The 17,331-nt window shown below is 57.9% G+C and overlaps 2 protein-coding genes across 3 annotated transcripts in view; one reads left to right on the forward strand and one right to left on the reverse strand.

Moving 5' to 3' along the window:
• Positions 1-6,441, forward strand: part of LHPP (phospholysine phosphohistidine inorganic pyrophosphate phosphatase) — an 81,243-nt gene extending 74,802 nt beyond the window's left edge. The window contains exon 10 of the mRNA XM_035330018.1: positions 6,430-6,441. The gene's annotated coding sequence lies outside the window, so the exon portion shown is untranslated. The remainder of the gene's footprint in view (positions 1-6,429) is intronic.
• Positions 2,310-17,331, reverse strand: part of FAM53B (family with sequence similarity 53 member B) — a 39,191-nt gene continuing 24,169 nt past the window's right edge. For both annotated transcript variants that reach the window (XM_035330015.1, XM_035330016.1), the window contains one exon: positions 2,310-3,092. In XM_035330015.1, coding sequence (XP_035185906.1) covers positions 2,748-3,092 — 345 coding nt within the window. In that variant the 3' untranslated portion in view covers positions 2,310-2,747. The remainder of the gene's footprint in view (positions 3,093-17,331) is intronic.

A 17,331-nucleotide genomic window follows, 5' to 3' on the forward strand; every position in this document is an offset into this window, starting at 1 on the left:
TGCCCTTAGCCAGTCCCCACATCCCTTCCCCATCCCGAGCCCGTGAGCTACCTAGCAGAGACTAACGTCAGGTGTCTGCATATTATTGAAAAATCACATTCTGGCAGGCGGCAGGGATTCGCCGCAGGGGTCACCAAAGCATCTGCGTGAGAGGCGAAGTCCTTTAAAAACCCGAAGCAGCCCCCCCGGGGGGGCACCCTGCTTTTCAGCTGCTGTCGCTGCGGCGCACGGAGCGGCTCTCGCCCGGCTTCCACCGCGTGCCGAGGAGCAACGCAGCTGCCAGCTTTACAATCAACAGGATGTCCCCTGGATCTGAGGCACATACTATATTATATTTAATAGTTCCCGTTTTTTTTTTTTTTTTTATTTTTATTTTTTTTTAAATCCAAAAATTATTTTTTTTTTTTTTTTTTTTTTTTTTTACCTCTACAGAGAGAGAGAGAAAAAACCAAACCAAACCAAACCAAAAAGACAACTTTTTAAAAGTAAGGCTTTCTTAAGCTGAAAACAAGTACATGAAATCATACAGAACCCACAAGGGACCACCCAGCGGAGCCCCACGGTGGCCTACGAACCGTAGCTAACTGCAGTCTGCGTCTAAGCTCGCGTGCCCAGGGTAAGGCCACGGCTCCCTGGAGAAGCGTCTTTAGTAAGGCAAAGGGGTTGTGCTGCATGTAAACTGTGTGCTACGTCTGTGTCCAGTGCGGCTGGGCAGGGGGTCCGCTCGGTCGCCCTCCCAACGCCCGGGGGTGAGCACGGCACGGGGAGCAGCCCTTGGAGAGGAGACAGAAGCCCTTGTGAGTTACGGCCCCCGTTATGCATAGGCGAGAGCACGCCCCGGGTCCTATGGCAGCCAGGGGCAGCGCCGGATCGCCGCGGCGTGGTGCTGGCCATGATGCCCAGCCGCGGCTCTGGGGGCATTGCCGGGTTTGGTTGGTGGGGACCTGGCTGAGGAGGTGCCCGTGGCCACCCTGAAGCCAGGGTCGTGGCGGTTGTGGCGGGGTGGGGACAGCAGGGAGACTCAGAGCCGCTTACAGCGCTCCTGGGGATGTGGGCTGGTAGCTACCATGTGCCACCGGCCCTTCCATGACGGGCGGGCTGAAAACTGAGCCAGGATGTCTAACAGAGACGCTTTAAGGAGCTGGAGGATTCCCCAAAATGAAAAAAAGACCCCAGGTGTGTGCGGGCTCGCCCTGCCCACCGGGGTCTGCGAAGCTCTGCGGGGCCGGGAGGTGTAAAGCTACGGAGCTGACGGCTCCCACCGCGAGGGGGGACGGCCACGCACCCAAACCACCATCACAAAAAGTGCAGTAACCAAAGCGGCAATGATTAATAAAACCTGTACCAGAGGCTTTCAGCCTCTTCTGACTGACAGGCTCCTCGGGGTTTGCTGACAGGGGCGCTGAGCCCCTCCAAAAACGGCACCTGCCCGAATCGGTGTTGGGCTCTAGGAACTGCTTTTCCTTTCTGGCTTCTGCAGAGCTCGGGAAATGAGCCGTGAGCCCCAAGGAACCTGCAGACGATGCTGGAAGCCGCTTCCACGGCTTTCCTGTAGGTTTAAATAACAAAATAAAAGGAGGGGAGAGAAAAAAAAACAAAGTAGGTGTCCTTCTACACCTGATAGCGAGCGGACAGCTTATTTTCCCGAGGAGCGTCTGTCGTACACACGTGACGGCCGCCACTTTTTCTGTGCTTCCAAAAGGCACAGGGAGAGGAAAAGCTTTCAGTGCTGCTACCTGAATTTTCAGCATTTTGACAGCTTACTTTCGTCAAGTAATCCCCCGGCACTGGACACGGACCCGCCTCACAGTCGGAGCAGAGCGCGGCGGCCGTGAGCCCAGAGGGCAGAGCCACTGCTGGCTGGGTGCGATAACCCCGGGGGGACCTGGCGGGGCCCTCTCCCGATGGGGGAGAGAGGGGCTGGGAAGGAAAAAGCACGGCAGGAAGGCATCTGAGCACTGCTGGGGCGGTGGGGGCGAGGCAGCCCGTGAGCTCCTCGACAGGAGAATTAAAAAAATAATAATAAAAAAAAATCCAGCTCTTACCGTTATTGAATTTCAGCAAAGTACTTGTGGTTTCCATCCGATGGCACTGCCAGGGACGGGAGGGTTGGCAGGGAGGGACGGGGCTGTGCGGGGTGGGGACGGCTTCGCTTTGGCACCCGGCACCTGCCCCAGCTCCTGCCAGGGCCTTGACCGGTGCCCAGCTCGGTGGCAGCCCGGGAGCGGAGGCTGAGGAGCCCCGGCCACCCCGTGGCCACCGGCACAGCCCCGGCCACCTCCTGCTTGGCAAAGCTCAGCTGATGCCCTGGGCCTCCCCCCAGTTTTCCAGCCCGCCCCGGTGGTGTTCTTTTTTTTCCTTTTGCTTGACAAACAAGCGCAGGGGTGAACTGGGAGGCGGCGGCCGGACCCCTCAGCCGCAGTTCTACATTTGCACGAGTTGTTTTCTCACCGGCGGAGGCCAAAAGAGAGAGCTGGGAGTTTTCTGGAGATCTCCGTACCTCGTCTCCAGAGCCCGACAGGCAGTCTGCCCAAACTAGCTGATATCTGGCTACAGTAGTTACAAAGAATTTCAAGATCTACACGCGCACACGCACACACACGCACAAAATTGCTCTAAATACCTGATGAAATTTTGGCAAAGCTGCTTCGTCCCCTGCGGCTGGCGGGAGGAGGCCGCCGACCCCAGGGAGAACGTCACCGCGCCGTGCTGGCGACCCCAGACCCCAAATTGCCGGCCCCTCGCCCTCAGTTGTTCTCGATCTGCTCGATGTCGAGCTCTCCATCCAGCTGGAAGGGGCTCTCGGCGCCCGCCCCGCCGCCCCGCCAGGGCGCCGCGTCCTCCTCCTTCCCTCCGCCCTCGTCCTCGGCCGCGCCGCAGTCGGACTCCTCGCAGGAGAGGTCGTCGCGGCTCGCCCGGCGCTCCTCGCCCCGCGAGCGCGGCTCCGGCACCGGGGTGCAGGCGGGGGTCCTGCCCGGCATCACCTCCGGGGAGCCGCCGGCCGCGGGCCATGGCCGGGCACCGGGGAGCCGCTGGGAGCCGTCCTCCGCCGCGGTGCTAAGGCAGCTGAGGCTGTTGAAAGTCTGGCGGTTCTGCAAGAGCAAGGGGAGAGAGAGAGGGCGGCTGAGACGGGCGCGGGAGGGGATCCGAAAAGGATCCGAAAAGCTGCGCTGAGCTTCAGACGTCCCCACGGCCACCGAACCTGCGAGGTCCTGAATCTGGAAGGAAACGAGCGGATCAGGTGAAATGCTCGGGGATGAAAACGCCGCAGCCCCGCCAGCCCCAGCCCCATGCCCGTCCCGCCCCGTGCAGCAGGTGATGGCACCCAACGCAGCCACCCCGGCCCCGTTTCTGCCGCCAGCCCGCGCACCTCCACGTCACACGAGTACGGCAGCGCCGAGCTGCTCTGCCAAAATGAAGCGAGTCTGTCTGAAAGCTCAGTTTTTGAAAGCAGTTGATGGAAACATTGGCCCCTCTTCTAAGCAATCGGAGCCTGTGTGTGCTGCTAAACCCTCTGCTGGTAGGTCCTGACCCCGCGGTACCAGGTACAGCCACCACCCTGCTGATGCTGGCTGCGGGGCCGGCCACGCGCCCGTAGCAGGCAGAAGGCAGAAGCACTACGAGAGCCCGGGGAGCACCTCAGCAGCCTGCGGACGCCCTCGCAAGAGGCCAGGCTGCAAACCAAGCGTGAGAAGTCGCTTTCCCCCTTTTCTTTCCCCGGGAGGTGCAGCAGGAGACCCGCAGGCATCGGCCCCGCGCTGCCCCGGGGTGCCCTCTCCCCCACGGCCAGGGCTTTGCACCACAGCACACAGGCAAGGGGCAGGCACCGACGGGAGCCAGGCGCACAGCAGACACGTGTGTGCTCCCAGGCGGACAAAGCTGCTCACCGTTCACCTCCCGGCGTGGAACCACCAAATGTGCATCCACCAAATGAGAGGGGAAAGGAGCGCCCTTGCTAGCTGAAGATGCCCACCTAACCCATGGCCCCAGATCCTTAGAAACTCCACGAGCACGCGTTCGGGTCTCCCGTCTCCGTAAGATTTCCTTTGCTCACGTGGGATTTGCGTGTGGTTTGAGAGCTGAAGCGTATTTGCCATGGAAGGGGGGTCCTGGTTCCAAGACTCCTCGCTCGTCTTGGGGTAGGCTTTGTGCAGCGTCGACCCAAACAGACACGATGAGAAGACCCCAGCACAGGTACCTGGCTCAGGCCTTGACTGTAGGAGAGGTGCACTGCAACGGTGCAAGGGCACGGCGGGTTATGAGCAGCTCACGTCTCGGTGGGGTGACAGACCCGGGGGGATTCCCCAGAGGCCTTGCCAGCTCCAGGCATCGGTCCGGATTTCCTTGGGAAAATGGGTGGTGGGCTAGAGAGTGACCTGCTTCCATCTGCAAGCCCTTGGAGAGCCTGGAGCAGCAAGGAGGGGGAGTCCGGGTGAGCTGACCTCCAAGGATGCGTCTAAAAAGGTTGAGGTTTAGCTTGAAGACACCAGAAGGGGAAGAACGAGGGCAGGCGACGAGGACATGAAACCCAGCCGGGCTGGACACGGGGGTTAGGCACCTTGCTGAGCCCGAGTCACTGCTGGCACCGCCTGGGGCAGCAGGAGGCTGTACGAGAGCAGTCCGGGCATCTTGCACCCGTGCCCCAGGGGAAGGCAAGTCCCTGTGCTGGGTCCACCCAGAGATCCAGCACCCAACGGGCACTGCAGTGACCAGCAGAGCTGCGGTGCCGCACGGCCAGCAGGCACCCCGGGCGTCTCCTCAGCCAGGAGCCAGCCTGGCCCCAGACTCCCCGACCGGCATTCCCGGGATCAGGAGGCGTATTCGCTCCAGGCCTTTGTTCCCTGGGTACTTTTCAAACCCAGGCAAGCTGAGAGTAAGTCCACCCAAATAACTTACCCCGGGCTCTGGCTGAAGCCAAATCATCCCTTTGTGTATCTCCCACGGGAGTTAGGTCGGAGTCAGCTTCGCGCTCCGATGATTCCTTTCGAAATCCAGTTGGGCTGAAGCCACACCAATGTGTGCAAGGCTTCGGGCACCGCAGTAAAACAAGTCGCCGCAGAAGACGAGGCAGGTGCCGGCCAAATCTTCAACTTCTCCAACCCTTGAACACGAGCTGTGCCTTTCCACGTGGCCTGCCTTCGAGGAAGCTTCCCGCAGAGATCCACGCGCTGGTCAGCGGCCAACCTGTAACCCCCGCCGCACTCGGAGGAGGCCCGAGGACACGAGAGGCATTTTCGAAGCGCTTAAGAAAAATTTGCAAGCGTGTTTCCAAAAGTGATCTGGGCACTTCAAAGCCTACGGCTCCTGAAAGTCAACAGTGCTCTCCGAAGTGCAAATCCCTTTCACAAATAAAGCCCTGGCACTTCCAGAAGGTTATTTCTGGTGGTGGTGGACAGGCTCGGGGCGCGTTGTCTGCCTCGCAGAGGGGGTGCTGAGGCTCCACGATGCTCCACAGGAGCTCCAGAAGCGGCCAACAGCAAGCACCAGCCACGGCGACTGCTCAGCGCTGGGCCACGGAGGAGACGTGCTCCTGAAGTCCCTCACATTTTCTGCTCCAGGTTTTATTTGGGATTTTGAGGGGCAGGAGGGACTGCTTCACCCCCCGCATCTATCCTTCTCCCTAGGTTTTGGAGCACGTTTCCGTAGGCTTTTCCTTCCCTCCCGCCGCTGCCCGTGTGCCCGGCAGCCGGGGATGCAGGCTGAATGCTGGCAGCCCCGAGAGCGAGCGAGCTGGAGAAATTCCTCGGTAACACTTCTTCGTCAAACTCTTCCCCTCATAAAATAACCGACTGTGAGTTTTTCCCCGAAACGCGTCTCCCTCAAACAAGGAGACCCCGGTGCCTGCGCTAGAATAAATATTAGCACGCCCGTGAGCCCCGTGGTGAAGCACTTGGAACGGCTTTCGCACAACCCCCTTTTTTTTTATTTCCACCCTGCCAGGTTATTGCCGCAATTTTCTCGGCGAAGGTGCAACCCTACGAGCTGTCAGCGATCCCAGCCCTACCTACTCGGCTGTCAGCACCTCGCATTAGCACACTGTGCTACAGTTTCTGCAGAAAGCTGGAAATAACCCGCAGTGAGAAGGCACCGGGGAGCGCGCCGCCTCCCTGCTGCAGTGAGCTCGCTGAGCCCACGCTGGTGTCCCCGGCCCGGCCCCGCTTTGGTGGAACAAAGCTGCAGGAATCCCGTTTGGGGTCTCTCCCGGGGCTGGTTTTAGGGCGAGCACCCCGCTCGCTGGTTTTTTGCCTCCCCCAAAGGCTGAGCGCTGCCAGCCGCCGCAGCCCCCGCTTCCAAAATCAACACCGCTGCCGGGGGCTGCAGGTCGCACACCGACACTCCCGCCCGCGGGACGGGCTCCGGGTGATGGATGGAGTGTCAGGGAAGAAACGACCGAAATACCTGAGGAGAAAAAACACAGGAGGCAGTTAGAGGGGAGACGAAACGCAAACTGAGCCCTGGATGTCTGCTGCGGGGCCGGAGCTGGGTTATAGCTTGGGGAAGAGGCCCGGGCGTCGCTGCGGCAGGCAGCTCAAACTCATCCACGTTTTTTTTTCCGCGTGTATCTATCGAGGCATTGAGCTGCCGGCGGGCACAGCTCCAGGCGCAGCGTGCCACTGAGCTCACGGGGGAAAGAAGAGGAAGAACATTTCCATCCCGGATAGCCGGGGCCATCCCTCGGGCATTACTGACCCCAAAGCCGTGTGCGGGTGCCCAGCAGTAACTCGGCGTGCAGGCACCCACCTCCCCGTGCTGCCAAACAAGTCCCGGGGAGCCGGCCAGCCGGGGGAGGGCTCATCCCCTAACGAAAGGAAATATTTACACGGCCCCGATCCTGATTTTACAATAGCAGGCACCAGCGTTTAGCTGTCTGTGTGGATGCTGCGTCGAAGGCCCACAGCTTTCGCAGACAATTTTGCTTTTATTCTGCTTGGTGTGAAAAACAGCTTTTCACGAGCCGGCTGAGAAACATCTATTGGCCCACCAAGTTGCTTCACAGCACAGGAGTAAAAAGAAAAAGGGAAAAGAAAAAAAACACACAAAAAAAGAAAGAAGGCAGCTTTGATTAAGGCTTTAGTATCAATGCTGCCTTTGGGACTGGGAGAGTTAAACTCGCAGTTTTACTCTCCTCTCCGGAGCTCTGGAGCTGCCCTAACAGCGAGGATTTTTAGCAGCTTTCCAGCAATGCAAAGGAAAGAAGCTGCTGCGTGAGCCATCAGCAGGAATCCCCTGGAGCTGCACAGCCCCAGGGAAACACAGAAGAGGCGTAACCCCGGAGGCACAACGCCTGCAGGGAGACGCATGAAGTCGGCGAGCGGCGGCGCTCGGCGGGGCTCCCCCGTCCCACCCGTGCCCAGCACCCCGCACGCTGCGGCTCAGCCTCTCGGCTCGATACCCATTCATAATGATAATTGGAGGAAATCCTCGTTTCCTGCCAAGGACAAACATTTTCCCTAACAGACACCGGCCGCGTCGGAACGCGCTGGGGAAACGCGCTCGCTCGGGGCATTGTACAGCCCCGGCAGCGATCCCCTCGGTGCCCAGCTTGCCATGCCCATGGCCCCATCCCCGCAGGGCAAGAGCGGGGATCCCACAGCTCAGGGCTTTGCCCCTGGAGGCCTCCGTGCCCCTGGAGGGATGCACGGCCGCCAGGCGCTCGCGCCGGGGCTGCTGAACCCGCGCCAGAGTAAGCACAGCCCGGCCGGCGGAGACGCACGCCAGCCTGAGCACCTCCAGCCAGCGCCGGCAGCTCGTCCTGCCAGCGGAGCTGCAAAAAGACGCCTTTACGTACGGTTTGCAAGCCGCGGGTTTTCCACAGCCCCTCCGGCTTCTCCTCTGCATCCCAGGAGCCCAGAGGCGGCGGGTCCTCTCTGGCGGAGGGGCTGGCGTCGGGGCCGAGCCGCTCTCTCCACCTGCGGAGTGATGGATTGAGCTGGAGGTGCTTTGGGATGAGCAGTGTGTGAGCCTGAAGTCAGGGCTGGTAAAGCTTCGGGGGCCGGCGTGGTTTATCTCTGGGGACATTCAGAGATGCTGATCGTCCAGCTTGTCTCAGGTTTGGGTGAAACATCAATAATAAGGATTTTGGGGGGTAAAAACACATTTTTGAGAATTTCAGTCCTATTCCTTTCTCGTATTATTTGCATTATATGCAGCACAGGAATACTGTTATTGTACTACAGTGGTCTCACTTCCTACCCTTAATTATAAAGCAAGACATTATGGAAATTAAAACCAAACTTCCAAAGCTCTCCCTTCATTTCTCTGACAAAATGCTTTCTGTGGGACTTGTGATCTCCCTGACAGCCCACTCCAGTGGAAACCTGCTCCTGCTGAGCGTTCCCACCTGACTTCTCCTGCTTTAACTCACGTGGCGGTGCCACCACGTGTCCTTGTGTCCCTTGCCTGTTGTGTCACCGGCACAGCCACACCAGGACCCTCTCACCTCATCAATGCCTCCTCCCCAGCAGGGGCACGAAGTCTTTATTTGAAGCTTCCAAACAAAAACAGCTCCCAAACAGCCATCCGGGCTTGGCGCCGGTGCTGCCGCGGTCCTGGTGACCGTGCTTCTGCTGCCACCCCAGGAGCCAGCCTGGGACCAGCCCCCGTGTCCCTGCTCCCCCCACAGCTCTCTGATGCTGGCACCCCAAAACCAGTGTTCACAAACCTTTGTGACGGCCCGAAACGGCGCGCACCTACTGCTGAATTTCTGCCTTCTGGGAGAACGACATTGCCACCACCCTGATGCCGGTTCCTCCATCACCCTGTGACCTCCCCGGCTCTGCCAGCACCCGTGGAGTCTCCAGGACAGGCGCCCGCAGCCCACGCTGGAGAGGCCAGGGAGGAGGATGTGCCAAAGGGGATCCTGTGGCCGCAGGGCCAGGAAACATCTGCACGAGGGTACACGAACGCGGGAGCGACCAGTGACCTGCCCTGGCCTGCAGGCTCCTCGCTCGCATAGAAGGAAGCTGCGGAAAATGGCTTGAGAAAGCAGAACGTTTTCCAAATGAGTCAACAGTGCTTTGTCCAATGCTATATTTTGCACAGTCACGTACCGTTGAGGCTGCATTTGCCAAAAAATCAGTGAAATGGAGCAAAACTGAAGAGGAGGACGATGGGCTCGTTTCTGTTCCTGGCATGGCCCTGAGAGTCCTTTCCCTGGCCGGAGCTGCCACAGCTGCATGAAGCACAGCGCATTGATGGCATGGCCAAGGTTTTCCTGAGCTGCTGAAACACAGTAGGACTGTGGTGGTGGGGAAAACCCTTTGAGCATCTTCCCGGCCCGGGAAGATGGAGCAGGCTGGGACCTTGCTGGAGAGGGAACCCGCAACAGCCGGTGGCACTTGTCTGCACCGGGACTTGACACCGATTTACTGCGCGCAGTCAGCATGTGGCAATTTACTGTCATTGGCACAATAATAAAAAGCTGCTCATAAATAACACCCTCAAAGTGCTGAGCAAATAATTTATCTGCGAGGCAGGCAGCAGCCCCCACGAAGTTCCTCGAGGGAGACACATGCATTAAAAACGGGCAGTGGGGCTGCACGCCTGGCACGGATCTGTGCTGCTGCTGGGTGACACAAATCCGCCAGCTGGGCACTGAAGTGATGAGATCCCAAGAGTAAATACTGCCTCCGTGGAGCAGGGTGTTTAACCTGCTTCCTCGTCCTGAACCCTGTGCTTTTTGCAAAGTGCAGGGCTCATGCAATCGCCTCAGTGCATTTTCAGCATCCTCTGGCAGGAGAGGATGCAATGAACAAAGCACCTGGGGGGACAGGGAGAGAAACCTGACTGCTGCCCGCGAATCCCATCGCCACATCGTTCGTCAGAAACGTGGAAGGGGATGGCATGCGCAGAAATCCTTTGCTTGTATTTTCGGTGTTTTTCTTTTCAAACAGCACACACAACTGCTTCTGGCTGCCACCATCGAGTCTGTCAGCGTGTCGGGAATCTGGCAGGAGCCGGTGAGGAAGTGCTGCACGGCCTGGCCTGCGTGCCAAGGCAGCCAGGAGAACAGATGCGCCTTAAAATAAGCGCGGCCGGAGCTCCCAGCCCCAAGCACAGCCTGGCCATTTGTGGGGACAATGGGGATGGTGGCCTCCCTGAGCACGGGATCTTTCATTATTGCAAATCCTTTCACCAGAGGTAGTGTTTGTTTTTTTCTGCAACCGTCTCTCTGCTGGCTTCTGCTGCAAAGACTTCAGCAAGCAGGAGCTCAGGCTGGGTCACGTACTGCGTTGGGCTCAGCAAGGGAACGGTACCTGAGGTCAAAGCCAGCATCTGCAGGAGCTGCCAGGGTCTCAGACCCCATCCTGAGCACAAAGGTCTCCAGAAAGACTCGAGGGGCCTCAGGGGCAACGGTGACCTGTGCCTAGATCCCTATGCGTGTGTGGTATAAAAGCTGTTCTTCAGGTCTGCACACAGCGCAAGCTCGGACACTGGGGGTTAAACCAGACATGTGATGCATCAGATGCACATCTTCGGGACACAATCGGATCCTGTGTCCACTCCAGACAGACACTGCCAAGCTCTGTTTGTGTTTCCAGCCCCGTCCTCTCACGTGAGGGCACACAAGGCCCAACGCCTGACCCTGCAGCCCTGCACTGGGGACGGAGCCGGCAGCGGGGACGGGGCCAAGGGGCACGGGGCAGCGGGACATGGCCCCAAAACCACCAGGATGCCCCAGTGTGTGCTGCAACGCCGACCTCATGGCAGCAGCGCCCGCGTCCACAAAAACTGCCCGCCTCTGCTTCCATGGCCGACTTCGTTTTCCATCAGTTCTCTTTGGTGAGTCACAAATTCATAATTGAAGCAGATGGGACTATTTCTACTGTAAAATCAAAACAATGTATGTCAGTGCATGACATGTTACTGCTATTAAAAGCTCCATCATGCCACTAAAATAGAAGCCTGCTGCAATAAATCACCCCCTACGAGCGTCTTCTGGCCGTGCCGCAGTACCTTGCCTGAAATGGCCACCAGCAGGCCGCCCTGCCAACGCCTCAGCATGTCCTGGGGACCTGAGGCTCCGTGGGTGCTGGTCCTGGCACTGCTGGTGTCGCTGTTTTGGCCACACAAACACAAAAATGCCGTAACTTCAGAACCATGCGTTCCCCTTGACATGCTGCCCTCTATACACAAAGTGCACGCACTCTGACCTCCGCGCTAACGCCCTTGGGCTAGGCCGATCTAGAGCATAAAGGTGTTTATTTTTTAGCACAGTGTAGGAGAAATCTGCAGGAAAGCACCCAGACAGCCACAGGAACACCTCAGGGTGAGGCTGCCCACAGGGTGAGGGCAGCAGCATGGGCGTATGGCCCCAAGCCTGCCAGGAGCAGCCTGACAGGGGGACGGGGAGGGGAAGGCTCAAAAGCACCCTTATGAACCTAATCACCAATATGGACTTTTTTTTTTCTTTTAAACTATGTGTGTTTTTAAATTAAAAGAAGAAAATACAGTGGCAACAAAACCCCATGGCAGAGTGTGTAGTGGCCCAGCTGGCCTCCGAGGCCCTGTGCCCCTCCAAGCCACGTCGCTCGCGTTTGATCCCGAACCCACGCTCGGTTCCAATGCATTTTCCCACCGAGCCGCAAAGTGACCTTTGCAGTCTCTCATTCGTGTTTATTTAAAAAACACTGAGGCTTGGAAGCTGGAACCTCTCTCCGAAGTTACATCAATATCCAACTATTTCCTGGGATACGGCCGGAATTCAAGGCCTCCAGTTTTTCGCCTGTCCTACCTTTTGGCAACTCTTGCCACTGGCTTGAGTGGGCGCTGAGGTGGCCCGAGGCCGACCCTGCCAGCTCCACGCTGCCAGCAGGCCTCAAAGCTGCCAAAATTCACTCAGAAAACCTCCCGTGGAAGCGTAGAGGGTTCTACCCCTCAAGGGAAGAGTGGGGTGGATGGGCAAGAAAGAGGAGAGGACAGGACAGATTGGTTCTCCCACCCTAGAGCTTAAAACTCTTCCCCACCCAGCAGCAAGGCCAGCCCAAAGAATTGCTAGCTGCTGGGCTCTTTACTTCAGCTTTGGGAGCATATGAGCTCCTTCACTCGCTGACCCTCACTGAAACATGCCCTTTCTCCTGAGTCTGGCGGGGAAAGAGGGCAGGGGCAGCCTGCCCCCAGCCACCAGGGACATTACACACCCCACTCCTCTGAATTTCCAGCACGGGCTGAAGCCCACTTTAATCCTAAAAATTGCAAGAACCACCTGTCCACGTTTCAGGCCTCTCTTGTGATTACTGGTGCCAATGCCTCCATGCCCACGTGTTCCTCCAAGGACAGCGAAGCCACCCCATGAATGGCACCATCTGTCTGCAGAGCCTGCGAGCGGCATGAACAGCCCCATTGTATGCACACCAGCACCCTCCCCATGACAGGCAGCTCTCAGGCACAAAGTCCTTCCCGCAGCCCTTCCTTCTGAGGCAGGCCCAGGGCTTCATCCTCGTCACCTTCTGAGCCTGTCCACTGCCGCCAGTAGGGCCCCGTCCAACCCACACAGCCCCTCTGCCCCGCCGGGGTCTGCTTATGGGGTTGCAGCACCACGGGGATGCACGACCACGTGGAGATGGGTGTGCACGGCTAACTTGAATTCCCTTGGTTGTTTTATGGCACTTACTCCGTCCCATATAAACATAATAAGGTGCTGCACCTAGGAGAAGTATTTTGCCAGCTGTTAGGGACTGCTCGGTGTTCACAGGTACAAACCCTGCGGCACATGGGAGTTGGAGAAAACGTGATGGGAGGAGCTCAGTGCTCTGACGGGGGTAGTTCCTCACACTGGAAATGCTCTGAAGTACTGCAGAGAAGCCAACATCTTGTGGAGCCATCAGGAATGGCACACAGGTGCCACCCCTCCATTTTATCACCAGTGCACGGATCCTGGCCGTGCAGTTACAGCTGGCAGGAACAAATACCTCCTATAACGTCCAGCTGGTATGGGCAAGAGTTGCTAAGGCACGTAGCACACAGACGTCTGGGTCTTTCCATGCCTTGGTGCCTTGCATACAAGAGCACCATCCTGTGCAGGACAGGGCTACCTCTCCTGAGGCTGCAGGGAGCATGGCCGATGTTGAATAAATATACAAAGAAAAAAAAAAAAATCTATAAAAAGGTCAGCTGTGTTTGGAAACGTGCTAACACAAATTAAAATCTCCCCATAACAGCCCTATCAGCATTTCACAAAGCAGGAAACAGAATGGGCGAGAGATAGCCAGGGCCCACTCTGCCACGACCGGGGATGATTTCAGTCTCCACACTCACCATGACAGACACGTTTGGTCTCCCTTGCAGCCCTCCAGAGCCCATGTGGAGGAAACAATCTGCCCAGCACAGCCTGCTCCGGCTCCACGGGCACACACACAGCACCACCAGGGCCAGTCCTGGCTCAGCTTTGCATGGGCAAGTCCAACAAGGCAACCAAACCCCGAGCGGCTTTTGGGCACGCAACCTCCACATCCCGCAGGGGCTGCGGCAGCGAGGCCTGGCAGCCCCTGCCGTGCCCACTGCCCCTTCCTGCTGCTCTCTGCCCCGGGGGGCTCGGCCAGGCCCCCAAAAAACCCTCGGCATTGCCCCCCTCCCCAGTTTGTTACTGCACCCAGCCGGCGGTATGAGAAGAAATGCTTGAGAAACCACACGGTTCGTGGAAAAATACGATCCCGACCGTTTTGGATCCCAAATTGTTATTATTCCAAGGACGGTAGTTTCCGGGGGTTGGTTTCTGCCCGACGCTGAGGCTGCTCTGATTCGGGGCCGTATTGGTAAGGAGAAGCGGAGCGATGTGGGCCTGCCTCCCCTCGAAGGAAAAGGCAGAAAGAAGAGACAAAAACAGGCAACGGGGGCTTTGAGGAATTAAAGGCAATGTTTTTCCAAGTATTCTCCCTCCCAGAAGAACTTTAACATTTAGAGCCCTTTCCTAATTAGCCCAGTTATGCGGCCATGTAATTGCTTCCAGGAGCAGCTCCCTCCCCTTCTGCCTCAACGCCTCCTGCCTGGCCCAAATAGCCCTCTTGGTATGAAGAAAACATTTCTTTCAGGTCAAATTATTTTTATTTTGATTATGGTGCCGGCTTTATGGCCTATAAACACATGTGGTTACCAGCACGAGCAAAAATTTAACCGGTCGGCTGCCGGAGCCGGGTGCTGAGCCAGCACCAGCACCCAGGCTGGGTGCCCAGCTCTGCCTCTCCCCCCTCGGGGACTCAGTTTGCCCGTATGTGAAATGAAGGTTTCAAAGCCACTTCCACCCCCTCCAAGGCTCGAGGAGAGGAAATGTGGACCCCCCGCCATTATTTCTGCTCTTCATCTGAAATTACCTAACCGGTCTCATTCCTGGAGCGTCATTAAAAGTTACCCGAGGGAATTTCGAGCCAAGAAACCAAATCCACGTGGTTTTCTCAAGCACACTGGTCCCAGCGCCTCCCGCTGCCCACGAGGAACCAGCTGGCATTCACAGGGCTCCCCTCCTGGGGAGGGCTCTGACACGGTGCCCCACACCCCGAAAACCGGCCCCACCACGGGCAAGAATGCTCACCGTAACCTGCCTCATCTTGCTCCGTCCCTCCGTGCCAGTCCTCCCACGTGGAGGCCGCCTGTGCTTTCACATGAAAAGCTTTTCATAACCCAGCTGAGGAACGAGGAAAACCCCAGCCCGTGAACAGACATCAGCTTTACTTCCCCCCCTCTCCTTCCATTGCTGTCGACATGGGGGGGGGACATCGCGGAGGTCACCCGTCCCCGTTCCCACAGCGCTCGCACCCCGCGGTGTGGGGCTTCCTTCCTTGATGGCATCGCTCCTTGCCCATGACAAACCACCCCGGCAGCTGTCTCCGTCTGATCTTGTGCTTGAGGGCAGCTGAGTAACGCAGGTTGCTCAGGCGTCGCATCCTCGGCTCCGAGGACTTTTTGAGGTGGAGGAAAGCAGCCAGAGAAAATAACAACTCCTCCTTAAGCTTACGGTTTTCAAGGAACACGGACCGAGCTGCTTTTGGACGGATGAGCGATTAGGTTTTGTCCTTCTTGGGGCCCTTGCCTGGGTCAAAGACAAGGAAATCCAAATTGTGTGTGCCTGGGCTGGGTGTCTGCCAGAGGGGAAGGGAAGCTCCCGCTGACTCAGCCGGGGTGTCCATGCACAAGCCCTCCGCAGCCTTGTCCAGCTGACAAACTTTCCCCCGTGGTCTGCTGATGGAAAAGCTCTGCCCTGAAACCACCCGTGGCATCCTCAGAGGACAGCAAAGGTGGTTCCTGAGCAGCTCTGCCCTGTGCTGCCCAAATCCATGCGAGCATTCAGTCCGGGGCAATATTTTGGCCAGAGCTGCCACCTGACATGGTTCGGTGACAGCCCATCGCACCTCCTGCCCCTGGAAGGTGGCAGCCAGCGCCCGGATGCTCCCCTCCTTCACCATCCACCGCACGAGCCACCCACGTCAGCGCAAAACGAAGCTGCAGGCATCCTTCCCGGAGTGGACAGCCTCAGGCAGAAGGCCCACCAGCAGCAGGAGGGGCACTGCGTGGAGAAAAGGGTCCGCAGCAGGTGCCATGGCCACCCAGGGGCTCCCCTCTCCCGCTGACCTTCCTAGGGAAATCGCTGCCCAGAGGTGCAGCACACGGAGCTGAGGCTCTTCAGCTCGTCCCCAAGCATCTCTGCCCTCAGTTGTGGGGGGACGCTTCCCCTGTTTGTTCCTGCAGGAAGGGAATTGCCTCGTCCCGCATCCCACGGGGGGCCGGCCAGGCTCACATCCCCGCAGGCCGCATCGCTTCCCTCTTGCCAAACAGCTGCTGCTGCCCAAGCAGCATCCTCTCTGTTGCAATTCGATTGCCAAACGCGGTCACTACGGTGACACGCTGCTGCTTTTAGCATCTCCACAATTTCGTAACCACAGCCCTTTGTTCGTGCTGCCCCCGCTCCTCAGCCCGTTTCCTTTTATTGTTTCGCTTTTGCAGTCGCTCGCGCAGGATGAGCAAACGCAACTGCGGGCTGTGGGAGCCGGTGGCTCAGCTCCCAGTGCTCGGGAGAAGCTCCCAGGTGGGCTCCAAACCTTTTGTGCTCCCCGAGGAAGCCCCAGGACCGCAATGAGCTGTCTCTAGGCCCTGCAGGGCAGCTGGCCGTGCCACGGCACAGCGACCGCCCGGCCTCGTGGAGTCTTCATCCTCCTAAAGCTGCAGCTCAGATCCTTGCAGGTCCTCCTTCAGACATGTATTAACGTATACCCTGGCGTGGCTCACAGGTCCAACAGGCAGGCTGGGATTTGTTGGCTCATTTCGCACTTCTTTTGAAACCTTAGCGTCACTTTTCTTCTGGACGACCAAGCCAGCCCTTTCCGCGTGTCGCCAGGAGCAGCTCACACCGCCTGTGGGCATGATCCGGCCGGGGCTGTGTTAAACGTTCCTTGTGCGTTCAATATTTTTACCACTTGCAATGCCTGCGGGTACTCTTCCACCTCCTTCTTAAAAGTGAAAGGGCTCGCTTTATGGCAAAAGGCAGGTGACTGCATTTCCAGGGCCGTTAGGTCTGTAAGCCGGCAGCGGGTCTGCACCTCGCTGTGACACGTATCCCCCTCTGCTTTCGGCTCAGTAGAAAAATGTCAGAAACTATTTTGACTTTTGGAGAGGGAGAAATGATGCCCTTGGAGGGGTTTGGCACCAGCAAGAGCTGGTGATGCCCCGAGCCCTCGGTCTGTCTGCCAGCAGTGAGGGCAGGGCGGACCTTCTCCTTTCCTTTCCTTTTCCCTACCAGCCACCCTCCTTCTCCCAGCCGTTCGTTGGCAATTAAAGAGCAGAAAAATCACAAGGAACTTTTAGGAAAAAAAAAAAATACTCCATGAGCATTTTGAAAGATAAACTCATTAATTCCCTTAATGAGGGATCAAAGTGATTGGAGGACCTCGGGAGGACGGTCCCTGCTGGCCGGCACAGCGCGGTGCCCACCCCGCAGCGCTCCCTGTGATGCCCCCTGGACCGGCCGGAGCAAAGTGGTGATCAAGGACAGACAGACGGCTTCTCCCTGCCCTCCCAGCCCCCAGCAGGTGCCACCTTGGGTCCTTCAGCCCTGCTGAGCCCATGCTACCTGCCCTGCACAGCCCGGCCCTGATCGTCTCCCACCCTGCCCGCTCCTTCCCCTGCTGAGCACACAGCCACGATTTGTTTCCCCCATCTCTGCAAACAACCGCAAAGGCCCCGGACTGCGACTTATCCCCAGGAAAGCTGCAACAGGAGCGGCGATTTTTAAAAACAACGTGTTTTGTAAGGGAGTTCTGCCCACTTCTACTTGGCTTTATTTTTCCTATCAGCCCCCGACCCTGCAGCTTGCCCTCCTCCACAACCTGCAGAAACCCTTTT

Source organism: Oxyura jamaicensis, chromosome 6, assembly GCF_011077185.1.
Source record: "Oxyura jamaicensis isolate SHBP4307 breed ruddy duck chromosome 6, BPBGC_Ojam_1.0, whole genome shotgun sequence".
NCBI classification, from domain to species: Eukaryota; Metazoa; Chordata; class Aves; order Anseriformes; family Anatidae; genus Oxyura; species Oxyura jamaicensis.